Source organism: Danio rerio, chromosome 8, assembly GCF_052040795.2.
Source record: "Danio rerio strain M-AB ecotype USA chromosome 8, GRCz13ab, whole genome shotgun sequence".
NCBI classification, from domain to species: domain Eukaryota; kingdom Metazoa; phylum Chordata; class Actinopteri; order Cypriniformes; family Danionidae; genus Danio; species Danio rerio.
In genome coordinates, this window is record NC_141028.1 from 57,942,554 (window position 1) to 57,962,562 (window position 20,009).

The 20,009-nt window shown below is 34.9% G+C and overlaps 1 protein-coding gene across 18 annotated transcripts in view; it reads left to right on the forward strand.

Moving 5' to 3' along the window:
* rhobtb2a (Rho related BTB domain containing 2a) overlaps positions 1–10,131 on the forward strand; it is a 294,371-nt gene extending 284,240 nt beyond the window's left edge. For 11 of the 18 annotated variants that reach the window (XM_087265430.1, XM_087265431.1, XM_087265429.1 and 8 more), the window contains 3 exons: positions 2,393–2,481; positions 2,856–2,961; positions 4,683–6,493. In XM_087265430.1, the coding sequence (XP_087121556.1) occupies positions 2,393–2,481; positions 2,856–2,961; positions 4,683–4,885 (398 nt within the window). In that variant the 3' untranslated portion in view covers positions 4,886–6,493. Of the gene's footprint in view, positions 1–2,392; positions 2,482–2,855; positions 2,962–4,682; positions 6,494–8,042 lie in introns of those variants that run through there. The other 7 variants (XR_015498434.1, XR_015498432.1, XR_015498433.1 and 4 more) reach the window with 1 other exon arrangement.
* Positions 10,132–20,009: the final 9,878 nt, after the last annotated feature.

Genomic DNA, 20,009 nt, shown 5'->3' on the forward strand with positions numbered 1-20,009 from the left:
CGACTCCCCAACCCTCTTCACTTTCGTTCGCGACAACCAAACCCTGCCCCGGCTCTTAAGTAAAGCCTGATTTATTCTTCTGCGTCAGGTGACCGGCGTAACCCACGGCGCAGGCAACACGCGTAGCTGTGCATTTATACTTCTGCGCGCTGTCTCTGTCGGTCTGCATTAACACTTCCGAAACGCTAGTTGGCAGTGAGGTGTAAATGTTCCTCTGTGTCGAGTTTCTTCGCTACTTTTTTGCATTTCCTGAACACTTCCGGAATTTACAAGTGGCTCAAACTCGCTGATTTTGAGGCAGGAACTGGCAGACGTGCAACAACTTTAACTATGAGGTAAAAACAAAACAAAACTTTCCATCCGGAGCTCCTTCACGGTACTCCACACTTGTAAACAATCGCTCGCGCGGCGTTGCGCCATTCGCGCGGCTCTCGGTCCCGCCTAGACTCGTCAGCGCTACCAAGCCGACCAATCACAGAGCTTACGCTACGCGTCGTTGCGACGGGCACGAGAGGTGCACGTTAGTGACGGCGATGGCCACGGCGAAGGGCTATGCGTCAGCGCCGTAGCATACGCCGGTGTTTGACGCAGAAGTATAAATCAGCCTTTACATCCGCGACACCCCTCCAATATCCAACGTCCCGTTATCTCTATATATACATAAAGTTTTAGTAATTCTAGTTTAGCAGACTAAACAAAACACATCCAGTGTCGACCACAGCAAAGTTTAGTGTTTGCACAGATGATATGAGCTTTTGTGTAAACATTCATTTGTTCATTTTCTTGGCTTATTAAACCGGGGTTGCCACGCCGGAATGAACCGCCTTGTGTAAAAACATTAGATATAAAACCATAATAATTGTTTGAAAACTGAAAACCAATACGGTTATTCATCTACTGCACATACAGATGTTACTACTTCAATGTGTTCCTTTGCCGCCATTCATACCGCGGCGACGGCAGTAATTGATGCCCCAGCAGCATTTGACTGCTGGGTGGCACTTTAACCACAGATATTCAGCTTTTTACAATGCTAAACAGACTGTTCTGTAGGCGTAGCTTTTTATATGTGATGTGTTCAATTAAAATATAATTTTAATAAAATTTTTCTGGTAGTAGACATGCTCTTACACTATACTGTATGCTGTAGAAAAGATACATGGTGAGAAGTCATAGGCTTCAAAAAGCAATAAGAATTAAGTTATTAGCCTTCAGTGCCCGATTAAATTGCGTTGGGGTGAAAATAATGTTTTGATTTCTTTGACCATCATGGCAATGTTATTACCTCAAATCTTAAACGTGCGCATATGAAAAACAGCAAAATAGATTATCCTGCCGGTAGAGCACATCACCTCACAGCACATCACCTCACAGTTGTGAACTTGCGATCACCTCAACTTACATTTAAAATTTGTTTACCTGGTTTATTGTAGGCAACAAGAATGACTAAAATAAAATAAAAAGAATTTGCTGGCGATGTTTAGGCCTTCATTTTTCATTAGTTAATTTGCAGTTGTTGTTTTTTTTATTTAGCTACAGTTGAAGTCAGAATTATTAACCCGCTTTTGATTTTTTTTTCTTTTTTAAATATTCCCAAATGATGTTTAACAGAGCAAGGACATTTTCACAGTATGTCTGATAATATTTTTTCTTCTGGAGAAAGTCTTATTTGTTTTATTTTGGCTAGAATAAAAGCAGTTTTTAATTTTTTTTAAAACCATTTTTGGGACAAAATTATTAGCCCCTTTAAGCTAATTTTTTTTTCGATAATCTACAGAAAAAAACATTGTTATTCAATAACTTGCCTAATTACCCTAACCTGCCTAGTTAACCTAATTAACCTAGTTAAGCCTTTAAATGTCACTTTAAGCTGTATAGAAGAGTCTTGAAAAATATGAAGTAAAATATTATGTGCTGTCATCATGCCAAAGATAAAATAAATAAATTATTAGAAATGAGTTATTAAAACTATTATGTTTAGAAATGTGGTGAAACAATCCTCCCTCCATTAAACAGAAATTGGGGAAAAAATAAACAAGAGTGCTAATAATTCAGCGGTCCTGTTTTTATTTATTGAAAAATAAGTATAACTTATATTCAATGTTTGGACATTGCTGAAGGAAAAGTATGCTAACGTATGATCTGAAGCAGTATTAACCAAATGTTTTTCTGTTTGACCACTTAAGAAATCAACGTTTATTATTTCTTTGCTTCATCGCCAAATTATTAGCCTATTTCTATCAGTTCTGACTCCATGTTCATCATTCCACTTAAACTCAACCCAACAAAACCTATTTGTTTATTTTCCGACTTCAACTGAGAAAGTTTAAGTGGTTGTAATGTAGTTTGGAATGTAAATTAATTCACACCATTATATGGGTGTCTGTCGTAGAGCTGTACACTGTGACGGTTCTGACTGAAGCTGCTATGATGGGAGCTGATATAGATGGAGATGTTCTGCTCTATCTAGACATGGCCCAGGTAAGCGTACTGTACTGTTCCCCTGACTGAGAGAATGAAAACATTGCCAAGTGAAACCTAATCGCTTTAACACCCCAAAAGATAGCTATTTGGAAAGCCTGATACTACCCAGTCACATTATCTGGTAGTAGTTGATGTGAGGTACATTTATAGCTAAAAACACATCAAAGAAAATATAAGATATGTTCCTTATAAGTAACATTTCTTATAATAACCATCTTATATTTAAAAAATAAGGATTGATTCAATTTCTGTTCAACAAAAAAGTAAATAAATATTGATACCATATCAATTAGCATCAATTGTTGCAGGGAGATTGTACAAGGAGTAATTGTTTGACAATGTTTTTTCATCTGTGTGATTGTTTCCATTAGTTCCACTGTGCTCATCAGCTGACCGACTGGTGTCTTCACCACGTCTGCACCAACTACAATAGAGTCTGCCGCAAATTCCCTCGTGACATGAAAGCCAAATCTACAGGTAATTCAACAGATCAACTGCCTTATAGTTATTATGGAGACATGGCAACCATAGGGAGTGTTTACACTTAAAGTTTATCTTGGCGCTTCACTTTTTACACATTTTTGAACGTAAGAGCCTTATTTAAAAATGAATTAAATTAATTCTGAATTAAAAATGAATTTTAATTCTCAAAATTCTACACAGAATATGCCATGATGACAATGTAAAAAAAAGAGTTTTTTTTAATTGTTGCAAATTTAATAAAAATTAAAAAACTGCAAAATCACATGTACATCAGTATTCTCAGCCTTTGCCGTGAAGTTCTTTATTGGGCTGAGGTACATTCTGTTTACACTGATCATTCTTGAGATGTTTCAGCAGCTTCATTGGAGTTCGCATGTGGTAAATTCGGTTGATTGGACATGATTTGAAAAGGCGTACATCTGTCTATATAAGCTCCCAGGGTTGACAGTGCATGTCAATGCACAAACCAAGCATGAAGACAAAGGAATTGTCAATATACCTCCGAGGCAGGATTGTCTCAAGGCACAAAGCTGGGGAAGGTTACAGATAAATTTCTGCTGCTCTGAAAACTCCAGTGAGCACAGCGGCCTCCATCATCTGTAAGTGGAAGATGTTTGGAACCACTAGGACTCTTCCTAGAGCTGGTCGGCCATCTATGCTGAGTGATCAGGGGAGAAGGGCTTTAGTCAGGGAGGTGATAGTAACTCGATGGTCACTCTGTCTGAGCTCCAGCGTTCTTCTGTGGAGAGAGGAGAACCTTACAGAAGGAAAACCATCTGTGCAGCAATCCACCAATCAGGCCTGTATGGTAAAGTGGCCAGACGGAAGACACTCCCTGCCTGGAGTTTGCCTAAAGGCATCTGAAGGACACTCAGATCATAAGAAACTAAATTCTCTGGTCTGATGAGACTAAAATTGAACTCTTTGGAGTGAATGCCAGGCGTTAATTTTGGAAAAAACCAAGTCCAACTCATCACCAGGCTAATACCATCCCTACAGTGAAGCATGGTGGTGGCAGCATCATGTGGGGATGTTTTTCAGCAGCAGCAACTGGAAGACTCGTCAGGATAGAGGGAAAGATGAAGGCAGCAATGTACAGAGACATCCTGAATGAAAACCTGCTTCAGAGTGCTCTTGACCTCAGACTAGGGCGACGGTTCATCTTCCAGCAGGACAATGACCCAAAGCGCACCGACAAAATATCAATGGAGTGGCTTCACAACAACTTGGTGAATGTATAAGTGGCCCAGCCAGAGCCCAGACCTGAATCCTATTGAACATCTCTGGAGAAATCTGAAAATGGCTGTACACCCTCGCTTCCCATCCAACCTGACAGAGCTTGAGGGGTACTGCAAAGAGGAATGTTTTTTATTTATTTATATATATATATATATATATATATAAAATTTGCAACAATTTTAAAAATCTTTTTTTCACATTGTCATTATTGGGTATTGTGTGTAGAATGTTATAAAATAAATTAATTTAATCCATTTTGGAATAAGGCTGTAACATAAAAACATGTGTAAAAAGTGAAGCGCTATCAATACTTTCCGGATGCACTGTAAGTAGTTTGAACAAATCCCAAACATACTTTTAGCTTTTTTTGGGGGGGTGTCTGGTTCTAATTGAATGATAGTATCAGTATTTAAATGAATTCTGCATTAAAAGCGCATATCTGTCACCAATTCTTGTGGCTTCATTCTGTTTTGCAGACAACCAGGAGCATTTCGAGAAACATCGCTGGCCTCCGGTGTGGTATCTGAAGGAAGAGGACCACTATCAGCGGGCTCGCAAGGAGCGCGAGAAAGAAGATTACCTGTACCAAAAGCGTCAGTGTAAACGCAAATGGCTTTTCTGGAATCTGCCATCTTCACCGTCCTCTCCGTCTTCTCCTGGGTCCTCTGCAGTCATCTGATCGGCTCTCAGGGTGCACAATGCAGCCCCTAAATGCGGGATATAACCACACGACAAGGAATCACAGCCTTTTTTCAGCTATACAAAATTACCTTTTCACCTTTCGGTTAAGCAAAAATACCCAAGCCCTGCTTTTAGCTGCTGAAGAACACGCAAAAAATAAAAACAAGACAGAGAACACCAGTCAAAGTAATCAAAGCACATCTTGTTGCGTTCTCTGCTTCTACGCTGGTCGGATTTCTCATCAAATCAGCTTTAGCAGATCATATCCTGCAGCGGTAGAGCTTAAATACCTGTTCACCTCTACTGTTAGCATCCCAAAAGCTGCATATCTTCATCTGTATAGAAACTTATTCGTAATTTAAAGTGCTTTTTAGCTCTAAAGGATGTGACCAGTGCAACATTTTAGAGCAACCAGCAACATGTGACAAACCTGAATTCCTCAGTGTTTTGGCAGTCTACAATCAAACCACTTCGACAGACCCACGTTCTCAAAGATTCAGTTCGACGACTAAAGGTATTATCGTGACATTTAAAGGCTGTAAGAAAGGATCCATGGCAAAAATGTTGATTAGCACAGAAAATTATAATATAATGGGCATTTACAATAGAAATACAGGGTAGGGCAATAAATGTTAAAATGGACACACAATAAATAAAGTCTAGCCACAAAAAGATCTTTGCATATGTATTATGAAGTACATCTTACTGAAAGAGCTTATCAAAAAAGAATAAATGTAGGCAAGTGACTTGGTTCTGTATATTAGTTGCTAATTAAATGGAGGCTGATTTGAATGCACAGTTAAAGTGGACTAAATGGTTGCTCCATCTTACAGCACCAGAGAAAAGTCCGGCATTTGCCCAAAAGATCAAGTTATGTCAGTTTGATAAAGAATTGCAAAGTTAAAAAAAGAAATAATTATAATAATGTACACAATTTTGCCACCCATTCTGATTATGTACCCCTATATACATTTCTGGAGAGCGACAAATACGTCCCAGGAGGTACTTTTTTGTAGTTCTGTTTTAGTTAATCCACCAGAGGTCACTGTGTACACTTTTTGAGATCTTTAATTTTTCTCGCAAGTGCCATTCGCACCTACGTAAATCCACCAGAGCCCACTGTCAACTGACTGACCAATCGACTGACCAACCCTGCTCCACCCCTAAACCTAACCGACAATAGGGCTGGGCGATATGGGCAAAAAAATCATATACTGGTATTTTTAGCAGCAATGACAGTATGCAATATATATCCGGTATTTTTCCATAAATGGTTACTTGAAAGTTAAAGCCTTTATTAAGACTTTATTAAACATTTTTTGAGCAAAATATAATTCAAACACAGGAGTTTTGCGGTATAAATTAATTTCATGTTGGCGTTTTTAATTCTTTCGAACACATTCAGGTGCTGCTTGTCAATTTTATATTGATATGAACGATATTGGATAATCCCGCATCGCATTGGGGAATCATATCGACATTATTCCCAGAACTCGATATACCGCCCAGCCTCAACTGACAATGTTTTAAAAACGCACCGACTGACCAAACCCTCTTTCCTAAACCCAACCGACAGTGTTTTCAAAAGCAATCCAGAAAAAGAAAAGCCCTCGTGGCCACCTGGTTTTTACCACATTTTCAGATTTTACCACATTCTCACTCTGTTATTAACTTTACAAATATTTACGCTTGTTTTACATTTTGGCTTTTGTTTTTTCTTACCTTCTTTCTGGAACCGTTCTTGGCTGGACTCGAACCCCATCATCTTAGTCAACCTTAAGTCCGCCGACATACGTGGCGAGCCACTGGACAAACTGGTAACAGCGGAAAAGCTGTTCACACGGAGGTAAGCGGTTAGCTGGTAAGCGTGAAAAGGAACAGCGTCAAATCGCCCTGTAGTGTTCATTTTAAAGACGAAATGCAGCCATACGTACTTCAGGCTACATAATTCACAATCTTCAGAAATGTATATAGAGCAACATTTTCAGATTGAGCCTATGTTGCAATTTTCATGTAGGGATATTTGCAATGTTTGACCTGCAGTAAGTTAGTTGATGATTTTGACCTGAAGCTAATCTATCTACAAAAGTATGTTCCTAAAAATACAAATTTTTGGATGAATAATCCCAATTTTTAAAATGCCTCAAATATTAGAGTAACTTCAAAACAAAGCAAAACTTTAATAAGATTTTTTTTTATTATTATATAAAGTTTTTATTTGACAAAAAATGCATTAAATTAACCAAACTTCCACAGCCATATCACCCTGCAGCACAAGAACGGTTGCACACTGAAGCTAAGCTGTGCTGAGCCTGGTCAGTACCTGGATGGGAGACCACATGGGAAAATTACAGTAGGTTGCTGTTGGAAGTGGTGTTAGTGAGGTCTGCAGGGGGTGCTCAACCTGTGGTCTGAGTCCTAATGCCCCAGTATAGTGAAGGGGACACTACACTGTCAGTGAGCATTGTCTTTCAGATGAGACAGAGGTCCTGACTCTTTGTGGCCAAAGTCTCTCCTCTACACCTATAGGTGGTGTGTGAACACACTGGCAACATTGTCCTGTGGCTGCCATCGCATCATCCAAGTAGATGCTGCACACTGGTGGTGGTGTAAAGAGATTGTGAAGCGCATACACAATAAATGCGCTATATAAATACACACATTACATTACAAATGAACATTAAATGAACCAAAAGTAAATTGGTTATATTATATATTGTTTTTTTTATAACTGTAATGCTGTTAAGTTTAACATTATTGTTAAAATGATAATAAATTTACATCTAAAAATTGGGTGATGACTGTAATAATGCCAAAAATTGCATTTTAAAATGTGTTCATATATAAAACGGCTATTTTAAATGCTAATACTATTTTGTAATGGAATTATTTGATTACCTAAATGCAGTCTAGTGAAAATATTACAAACGTATTTTCTGTGATAATCAACATTTTAACTCTCAGTATTTTGTTTAACATGCATTGAACCCAATTCTCTATTTTATGTGTAATTAGACTGTTTATTTGATATTTAAGAAGGCCTGATGTTATTTAGAAACAAATCCTTTAAGATTCGCCTTCCTTGTACACTGTACTTTTACTTCAGCTTTTTTCTTCTGTATTTCTTCCAAGTAACCTCATATGTTTTTTCCCAGTAACCCTTCTAACCTCATATGTTATCAGTTGACAAGAACGGAAATCAAAACCAACATCAAATGATTATGGTTTATACGCTGAATCGGCATTTGCTGACATCATGTCACCCATTTGTGCACGATCACACAAATGAAGTTCAGGTTTACAATCAAGCTGCATTTTGTCTCAATAACGACGATATCCTGGAAAACAGTAACAACCTGTAATATCATAACCAGATCCTTCATAACAGGAACCTACTGGGTTTCTCTACAGGGAATATAAAGAGTGCCTCAACACTGCTGATATTCAATGTGTGGGCACCAGCTGCTGTCTTTACCAAAGTTAGCTCACAGGCGCTTCATAGGGTGGATCACAACAATCCACACACACATATACACTATTTTAAATCTTCCCTTATAGCTTTTAGGTGAGTTTCACAGGCAGGCCTGTGAAAATGCCATGATCCATCACAGCTAGTTACATTTAAAGTGCCCATATTTTGCTATTTGTAAGATTTTTAAGGCGCACTGCACTGTTCGCCGCATTGACTTTCATTCATATGCATGCAAATGTGCCAGATCAAAAATTTCACGAGAAACTGTGTTTTAGATTCAAGCTTGGTGATCTTTGAATTCACATCATGTGAACGCATGAAACTAATAGTGGCTCAAAACGTGACCTCACTGTACAGAAACTTAAAATATGGACTAATCGATAGCTTTATCAGTCTTTTTGTTTTTGTATCGTTTGACCGATATTCGCATCTTAATATTCTTAGTGTGACTGCGGCATTACAAGGAAAAAAAAATTCATTGTATTTACTAAATTTTTTAAGGTTAGTGGTTGCAAACAATGTATATGGGCTGAATTTAAACAAACAAATTAAATTGAACATTAATACATTATTAGTTTGTTTCAATTTAGCCCATATAGAATGTTTGCAACCACTTACCTTAAAAAAAGTAGGAAATCAAACATTTTTGGAGGATCCTATCAATAGGTTTAAATCTGTATAAGGTCAGAACCATTTTTTTTTTTCACAGAGCCGAAAGGGTCACTTTGGAGAAAGAGCATAGAATCGCCAAGAGGCGACACTCTAGTGTGGTTTGGGAAATAATAATAATAATAATACATTTTATTGAAAGGCGCCTTTTTAGCAACTCAAGGACACCGTACAATCAACAAGAGCAATGAAACAACAAGAGAAATAATACAATATACACAACAAAAGTGCAGATAAAATTAAGTATTAAAAATAGATGGCGTATATTGGACTGAAAATTACTATTAGAAAAACAGTATATCATTAGACTGTAAAATAAACTGTTAAAAGTGCTGATGATTGTGATAGTAAGTGTTTTATTGTCGTCTTTCAGGTTGTATCTCAGCTTTAATGCGATTTTTAAATAAATAAACAAAAAAAAAAAAAAGCAGCTGCTTGCCATGGCGACAGCAATAAGATCCAATGGACGGCCGATCGCTTTCACTCCAAAATGGTGGAAATCCGGAGCTGTTGCTGGGCGCTGCTGTTGCAGTGGAACGTTCTATTGAATGTCGCCTCTTGGTCATTCTAAGCTCTTTGGATCTGCTCTCTCTAAACTCCGCCTTTCTCTGCTCTGTTTGGTTAGATTCCCAATCAGCATTGTCTATCCAAGGCCAAATACTTGCTACCAAATCTGAATCTCTGCTCATCCTCAACATTTGTAAACCAAGATTTGAAGGTAAACAATGGCATTGGTTTTAGCGTACCAATTCTTGCACCAATTCCTTTGTAAGTCCTGAGGAAACGTAACTATTCTACAAATTGGCCGAAAAGTGTGTAGTTCGTACAAATTCATATGACGTTGTATGTATAAAAACATGCAATATTTGAAAGGAGGCATGCCCTTTAACCTTACCCCTAAACCCAACCATCATTGGGGGATGAGCAAATTCTACTGAAATGTACGAATGTTATTGTATGAGTTCATACAAATGATCCACTTAATCAAAATATCTTGAACTGCGACGTGGATTTGCTTCCAAAACAGACTTATCTGTACATGTTAACAATTCAAAGCAAACTCTTCCAGTCTCCGCCATAACTACAGCGTTTGAGGATCAAAACACACATCGTTTGCAGGGAATTTTGAATTAATAAACGTTATGAAAATCCATTACAAACCTCCAGTACATGCAGGTATCCTATCAGGCACAGAACATTAGATTGACGTTGTACCCAATGTTGTGGGGATGTTGCAATTTGTTTGGAAATGAAAATCTGGTTAACGTCAGAACTTAACAAACTGATGTCAGTGTTCAACATTCAACCTAAAATCAACCAAATATCAACGTCTAATGATGTTACAGCTTAACGTTGTGTTGACGTCACCACTATGATGTCTATCAGGTGTTGAATTTTGGTTGACATACCTGACGAATAAACGTCAGTATTTGACGTCAATATGACGTTGGTTTAAGATGTTGGATTTTGATCACCTTTCAACACAACCTAAAGTAATTCATCATTTGATGTTGTGATTGGATGTCAAAACAGCGCTGTCCTAATGCTGCATTCACAATAGACGCAGATGAAACGTCAAGCTTGAGTAATTTGCATGTTAAGTCAATCAATGCAAAGACGTGACATGCTGCGATGGACTAAGCGCGAAAGAAGCAGCGCGAGTTAGGCATTTTGTACGATTGATGTGCTTAACGCTCAAGCGAATCGCTCAAGTTGGAAAATCTGAACTTCAGCAGACATTCACGCTGCGTTAAGCAATCATGATGAGGGTGTGATTATGACATAGCGCCTGTTGTTGGTGTCCCGGGGGAAAATCCTACTGCCAACACCGGACAACAGTCCATCAAACTGGGCTCTGCTCAGTCAGAAGCACCGCTAAAAGCTTCCATCATCCAGGTATAGGTTCTGTTCAGGTGCTGGGTGCACCTCTGAATGGATGTAGTAAGCTCCAAACATATCGACGCTGTTTTTCAGCCTTCATAAAGCAAATAAACACAGCTATTCTCTCAATAAAATCCATGTTAGCCGTTTAGCAATAAAGCTAGAGTCACCTGGCAGACAGAAGCCCTGCCATGACGCGAATCCACATCTATTGTGAGGTGATATTGATGTGTAAATAAAGCGGATCTGATGTGCAAATATAGCGAGTAAACTCAAAATGTTTACACGTCTACACGAATAGCACGATTTATTAGCGTGTGCCGGGTCTGGTGTGAACACAGCATTAGACGCTGGCTAGACATTGAAATTTGGTAACCTGAAGTCACGACCTAAATATAACCTTATAACTAAGTTTCATGGTGTTGTGTGCCTGCTAGAGTGTTTGTGAGGGAGTGAGACTGGATTTTTCTTTTTTTTTCTTTTTTATTTTGGGACAAATTTCAATTTCTCAGCATTTTTATCTTTTGTAAACATTCACAAACAGCTACATTACACACCGAATGAAAGGTTCTTACATAAAAAAAAGCAAAATACGGGCACTTTAAGTAGTTGTTGTAGAATATATACTAAACCTGCTATATTTAAGCATCCGATTCTGTGAGACACTTTAAAATATTAATAGAACTAGAAGTAGTTAGAACTACAGAACAGTTATTTATATAATTAAGATGCATACTAAGGGTGCTCTCACGACTGTAGTACGCTTCCTTTGGTCAAAATTATGGTTAAAAATGGTACAATTCAGCATGCTTTTTTCACTAAGAGGTGACTTTTTTCAGCTGCACCTGACCAATCAAAATGCGCATGTCTTGCACATGTGTTTTTGCTGGAAAATGTAATCCACACCTTTCTCCTACCCCTAAACCCAACCATAAATTATTCCCAAAAACAGAAGCGTATAACAGTTGGATAACAATCATGAAGTGCATAAACCGTAAGCCTAAACTTAACATAAACTGTAAACATATCCCTTAATTCTGATTGGCTGTTTAGAAAGTCGTTCCAGGATCAACATAGATGTTAATCCAGGAACATGTCCTACTTGGTGTTATCAAGTTGGCGAAATTCGTCTAGCCTAGGACTGATGTGGATGTTGTCATGTAACTGTTTTGGTTCATTTCAACTGGTTTGATTCAGAACAGATGGCCTGATGGGAAACAGAGCCAAAATGGCTAAATAATGCTATTTTTTTTACCTTGGTCCAGACCAAAGGAAATGTACAAGGTGTAAAAGCACCATAAAAAAGACAGAAAAAAAACACACGCAGTTCCAAATGAAAGCAGTTTTACTATTTTAGGTGCATTAACTCCTAATACAGGAGACGAAACCTCAAAAGCATGGCTCACATAGACATAATCCCCAGCAATTTGAATGTTTCTGATCTAGCATATGCGATTGTTATAGAAGCGTATAGCACCTTGAACATAGAATGACTTACAATAGGGAAATACAGTAGTTTTTTAGCAACAGATTGATCTACAATGAAAAATAAATGGATACTGTATCTCCATACGCTCTTAAAAATAAAGGCGTTTTTATATTCTAGTTAAACAAAAAGTTCTTCAAAATAATCCAAAGTTGGTGTGATTATTCAAATTTCCTAGAAGAGGAAGCAAATCTGACATCACCTTTATTTTTAAGAGTGTAAAGAGAGTAGAAAAACACATAATCTGCTATGCATTTTCCGCCAGTTGTAAGCGAATAATTATGAGACAATGTTTTTGTTTTTTTCTGCTGTAATGAATCCGATATCTGACCTGCATGTGCAAGGGAATGTTAAGGGTTAATGTTTTCATTTAGAGCCCCATAAATACTTCGAATGTAGATCCAGAACAATGGCGACTTGAGATCCATCCATTATAAAACACACGATGGACTGTTAATCGAGTAAAGACTTTTAAGTATCTTACCAAGCATTTATAACAGCACTCAGGAACATTTGCTGACTCCTATCATTAGCATATAAATATAAAGTGTGGACTTGTGAAGGGTTTTGCCTTGCTGTTTTTGAACGAAATTTGGAAATGGACAAATTAAGGATCGATCATTTATACAAACCAGTCATGCTATAAAATAGTGTACATTTTTATAATTCACAGACAATCAGAATGCACTGCTTGCATATTATACAGTGCATACTTTTTGTCGATTCATCATAATTAAGCATTAAGTACACAACAGAGGTGTAAAAAGTGTTTGAGTAATTGTACTTTACCATTATATTAAGACGTTATTTTATTCTTAAAGTCCTCATGAAATCAAAATTTACGATGTTTTACTTTGCTAGTCTTAAGATGAAGAAATAATCAGGGTTTGTTTTGGTAATCTTTAATCAAAATCTGGTCATTTGCGAAAATACGCTGTGCAGATTCAATCGTTAGTTTGCTGCCAGTGAAAGATGAGAGGAGGAGCTCAAAAATAAAACCCCGCCCCCTACCTAATTATCTGTTTCAGTTAAAAGTACTTCATCATTCTGGAATAAAAGTCCACAACAACTTTTCGGTTCATCAAAATAGTTTTAGTAAAAACAAATACTGATTTGTCATTATTAAGCATAATGTACACAGCAGAGGTGTAAAAAGTATTTGTGAAATTGGCTATTATACGCATTATATTAATATTTTGTTTTGTACTTTAAGTCCTCATGAATTCAAAACTTACGATGTTTTACTTTGCTAGTCTTAAGGTGAACAAAGAATCTATATTTGTTTTGGTAATCTTTAATCAAAATTTGGTCATTTGCGAAAATACGCTGAGCAGATTCAATCGTTAGTTTGCTGCCAGTGAAAGATGAGAGGAGGAGCTCAAAAATAAACCCCCGCCCCCTACTTAATATTCCATTTTAGTTGTAAGTACATCATCATGCTGGAATAAAATTCCACAACAACTTTTCGGTTCACTGAAATAGTTTTAGTAAAAACAAATACTGATTTATCATCATTAAGCATAAAGTACACAGCAGAGGTGTAAAAATAATTCAAGTAATTGTACTAAGCTTTTATACGCATTATATTTATATGTTATTTTATGTATATTTATATGTTAGTCCTCATGAAATCAAAATTTACGATGTTTTACTTTGCTTATCTTAAGGTGAAGAAATAATCAGGGTTTGTTTTGGTAATCTTTAATCAAAATCTGATCATTTGCGAAAATACGCTGTGCAGATTCAACTATTAGTTTGCTGCCAGTGAAAGATGAGAGGAGGAGCTCAAAAATAAAACCCCGCCCCCTACTTTATATTCCATTTTAGTTGTAAGTGCATCATCATGCTGGATTAAAATTCCACAACAACTTTTCGGTTCACTGAAATTGTTTTAGTAAAAACAAATACTGTTTTGTCATCATTAAGGGTAAAGAACACAGCAGAGGTGTAAAAAGTATTTGAGAACTTGGCTATTATACGCATTATATTAATATTTTGTTTTATACTTAAAGTTCTCATGAAATCAAAACTTACAATGTTTTACTTTGCTAGTCATAAAGTGAACAAATAATCAGGGTTTGTTTTGATCATCTTATTCATGTACAAACTGACATTAAACTTTAATAAAGCTGCCAAAATAGACAGCATTCAAAAAATCTCTTTACAATGTCGTCCACCATGTTAGCTGAATTGGTCACATGACTGCATCACATGACTAAAATGCATCATCATTTTTGAAAAGCCTCCATTTTCACAGTGCAGCACAAAAACGGCATTTTAAAATTTTTGTTTCCAATTTCTAAAAATGGCGTCTTAGTGTGAACAAAAGGCCAAAACGGAGACAAAAATTTGCTCTTCCAAACAAAATCATTAAAAGTCCACATGAACCGGAAGCTGCGACCCTTTTTTTTTTTTCCGTACTTGGATTCAGTTTTTATAGAAAAACAGAATTTTAAATGGTAAAACAGTGGGTGTGGCCTGTTTTTTTCTACTGCGAGCTGATTGAATGTAGTAAAGTAGGCATTTAATTCAGAAAGATGGGGAGAAGGGTTTGGGGTGGGGGAGGGGGGGTGGAGTTACTAACACCTAACAGACTCCTCCTGCTCACCATTTCTGTTTGTTGTCAAAACTGACAGCTGGAGGGGCGTGGTTAATTATGTTAGCCCCGCCCAATTCCTCAGACAGATGTAATCTGACAATTTAACTGAAAACAAACAGGAAGTGCATATTTTTAGATTTCAATTAAAGATAACAAGGGAAAATTATTGCTTATTCTTAACGACGTGCACAGAGGAATTGTTGACAGCAAAACTAAATGCTAAAATTAACAAAATTAATATGGTTAGTTTGATTTCATGTGTACTTTAATGTGAATAAGCTCTAAATTAACCATTCAACACATTAAAAAATATCCAGAATTTGTTGCTCTTTATGATTAACGCTGCGTTTAAATATATTGATGCTTCTCACAAATTTACTCTCACAAAACGTACTGAAATAAGGAAGAAGATATAAATTGTGAGAAGCATTTAATGTTAGCGCCACCTAAGAGAAACCTAAAGCACATGATTAGAGATTTTTCGGTTTTTAATCACCCAACAATATCGTAAAAGAGATTATAAAAACTTTCTGTGAGCAAAATATGAAACAAATACGCCAATAGTCAGGTCTGAACATTTCTACACCGTTAATAGAACCGACAGTAACTTACTTTAATCAATAACAGAAAGAAAAAAAATACCCTATTTACATTTACGGCACCATCTGTCTTGCTGTATTTGCATTCTCAGTATTATATACCTTGACAGTATTTTCACAATGCGACTTTAAAATACAGTAACATACTGCATAACTGTCCTAAAGTAAAATCGAGTTCATATTACAGTTAAATACTGTGTAATTTACAAAAATTGGTGTAATCTGTTGCTGCAGAGATGAAACCCCATGCCTTAATGTAAAGTACACAAGAAAAGCGTTGCTGTTACTCAATGTTTGTACTTTAAATGTGTTGTAAGCATTTCTGTATTATATGTGTTGTACGCCAAGCAGGTGCACAGTGTGTAAAAACTCATACTGTATTGTTTATGATGTTTTTTGTTGTTATGTTCCAAAGTTATTATGTGATAGTGTCTCTGTGATACGGGAATGTGTTGTTATCATTTATTGCCTTTCATTGCTAAGATCATGCACATTGCGGAGTCCATTTTCCATTCAATCAGGGCTGGAAACTGGACTTACTATAGTCAAAAGTTTGGAATTGTTATTATTATTATTATTATTATTATTATTATTATTATTATTTTGAAAAGTTTGATGAGTACAGATTGGATTATGAGGTATTACAATTTAAAAGAACTGTCTTGGGGTTTTTAACATATATATATATATATATATATATATATATATATATATATATATATATATATATATATATATATATATATATATATATATATATATATATATATATATATATATATATATATATATTAGGGGTGCAACGGGTCATGGTTGATCCGTGATTCGTACGGATCACAACCCATGGTTCGGAAGACAGGTGACCCGTGGATTAATATTTTTTTTACTTGTAGTTTAATCCTAAATTTGTAACGATTGCAGAAAGGCTTTTTGCATGAGGCTTTTGCGTCATTTTGCGTCATTCAAATCACACGGATGAAAGCATTTAGGCTTTCCTGTAAAATATAATGATGATGGAAGAGGTTATGGTGGGTTATTGGGGACGTGGTGGGTTTCTTAGGTTATTAAAGGGGTTTTCTGTCACTACTTGTTTAGCCTGCATTAATGCATTCAGTGTAAGCTGCACGATTAATCACTTAAAGATCGGGATCTCGACACCCACACAACATACATTATAAATGATGCTGATTTGCATGTGTTTATACATTTTTCGAATCGCTGCATTCAAACCTGTGTTTGAAAAATGCGAAAAATCAAGAAAGAGTCTTTAGTCTTTTGAGTTAGTTAAGAAGTTAAAAACAGTCAAATAACACAGAAGAACTGGGAGAACAGTTTATAGTTTAGATGAAACCACTGATGTTTATGGTAAAGATTAAAATCGCTATCGTATGCATTTAACTTGCAACTTGCAGCAACTGCATTATTTACCCATTAAATGTAAATGGCGTAGGTGGCGACAACCAGACATAAAATATATGCCACTGAATGATTCTTCAAAAATGATCATCTAGCAATGAAACATGAAGTTTTATGAGTGAATAATTGAATCATTTATTGAAAATTAGACAAAAAATAATATGGGTTGTACAAATGATAATGTTAGATTTCTAGATTTAGCAACAGTAGTATAATAGTGAATTGTTCACAGTACTGTATATTTTATGATTTATTTTTATTTTCAGCTGATTATTTCTTCATTTTATTTTTAATAAAATTACAGGTTTTAAGTTCTGTTTGTTAAAATCAAAAGTTTCTCGCAGTGCTGTTTTTGTAATAAATGGAAAGCAAATTACATTTGTCTCCTCGCCTTTTTGGTTGATCTGAAAATTGGTCCGATTCGTGACTCAAAAATCATAATGTGATCCGAACCATGAGATTTGTGATCCGTTACACCACTAATATATATACTTTTTTATTTTTGTAATTTAAAACACTATAAAAAAGCAATTGTTTACTTTACCACAAAAAGAGTGAGTAAACTATTATCCTAAAAGGAAAAAGTTGACTGTACTTAAAAAAAAAATAGTAAATCTGTTGTAACTTGACATTGTTAAGTTGACTTAATTTATGTAATTAAAAACAAACATTTTAAGGCAACGCATTTACTCTCCCATTTACTTAGTTTTCTTTTTTGTTACTCCAGTTCTCAATAAGTTGATTAACTGTTCAAATATTATTGATTATTATTTATTTATTTATTATTAATGTTGAGAACAGTTGTACGGCTTCATATATTTTATGAAAACCATGACATTTAAAAAGTCTGGGGTAATAATAATAACAATAATAATGATAATAATGTATTATTATTATTAATAATAATTTATTTATTAATGAATAATATACATAATAATTAGTATGATTTCATTATATTATTTTTGTAATAATATATATTGTTGGTATTATTATTATTATTATTATCATCATTATTATTTAAATTATTAACAAATTTTATTATTATTATTATTAGTAGTAGTATGGTTAATAATGGTTAATAATGGTTAATAAATATGGTTAATAATAATAATAATAATAACAACAATACATATATTGTGTCATTATTATTAATAATACTATTAATTTATTAATGAATACTATTAATTTATAATAATAATTCACATGCTTTAATATTATGTAACAACAATAATAATAATAACAATAATATTATTATTGTTATCAGTCTTAATAATAATAATAATAATTATTATTAGTAGTAGTATTATTATTATTATTATTATTATTATTATTATTATTTATTACTTATATTGACATTATTTATTATAATTATTATTTATTTATTAGATCATACATTCATTTATTATTATTATTATTATGATTATTATTATTATTATTATTTGAAATGAACACTTTTATTAAACAATAACACAGCAAGCACCAAAATGTTTTTAAAAAAAGCATTCCAGCGTATTAGAATACTTTCTGAAAGATCTTGAAGACTGGAATAATAATACAACCAATTCAGTTCTGCATTGCAAGTTTCAATTCTATTTTAAATTATAAAGATAAATACATTAAAAAAAAAATCAGCCATTGCAAAACCAATTCCAAACTTTTGACCTCCACTTTATACATATATACAGATGGAAACACGGAACAGAGTGATGCAAAGTATGTAAATGATCAGTTAGTTCACATCCTAAATTGAAAATATTGACCAAAACAGGCTTCCTTTCTCTAACATAAAAAAACAACTATTTTCTACACACAGTGCAGCATAATGTACTATATCTGATGCCCTCTAAAACTAATCAATGCATATCCAATCAGTTTTAGCCACTGAAGCATGTCCAGAATTTAATTTTACTCTCAGATACGATTCATTATCAGGGATTAAAGCAGAAGAAAACATAGTATTATAGTGCAATCGTTCAAAAATAATCAGAGCCTCTTTTAATGAGCTCGATAAATCCCAGTGCCACAACTGCAAAGAAGCACAAACCAAACCAAGCGTCAGCAATGGTACATGCTGTTTTTCTGCTGCAAAGTTACAATAGTGTCGGGCCAGCGCAGCAAAGAAGCCGCGAAAAGCCTTGAAATCAAAATCTGAAAGCAACACTAGAATGTTCTCTCAGTGTTTAAAAGCCTGATGTTGATCATTTGTGTTTGGGAACGGAGGAGTTTGTATTTTCAGGAAATCTTGCAGCATGTGTATTGTAAATAGCGTTTAATAAAGACAAACTAGCAGTTTGTATTTTGTGTGTGGAAATTTTTTTATTTGTATTCATTTGTCTTGTTCCCCTGTAGTCCAAATTGAAATGATTAGCCCACCTCTGAAATGTGAATTCTTTTCAAATATTTCCAATATTTTCCCATATCATCCAATCTTTCTTTTAAACATTTCAAATAAGTGTCGTTTAACAGGATACATAAAATGTGACCCAATTTTTAAACGTAAGTTATAGTAACTACATTCTTCTGTCTTTGTCACACTCAGTTTTATTTTTTCTGCTTGTTTAAATTAGTTTATTTTTTTGGATTTTTGTTGAAGGTTTTTTTATCGTTTTATTTTTTATCCACTTAAATTTGTAAAAACAATTAAGTTCAATTATTGGTTTGTGTTGGGACAACGTTAAGGGATTGTGTGGATCCCAGCATTTTTTACAGTGCATGATGGCAGTATATAATATTTTTCTTCTTATTTTGTCAGATATATTCAGCTTGAAGTGCAAATTAAAGACTAGTCAGTCTAATTTACCTATAGTTACGTCTTTAAATTGCACTTTGAGCCAATCAAAAATGTGAAATTCTTAAGGGTTGCTACTGTAATAATATTGACTCTACAATATTTTTAAAAATTAGAAAAAAAATTCAGCCAAACTAAAAGAAAAACAACTTTCTCCAGAAGAAAATAATGTTATAGTAAATACTGTGAAAATGTTCTTTCTCTGTTAAACA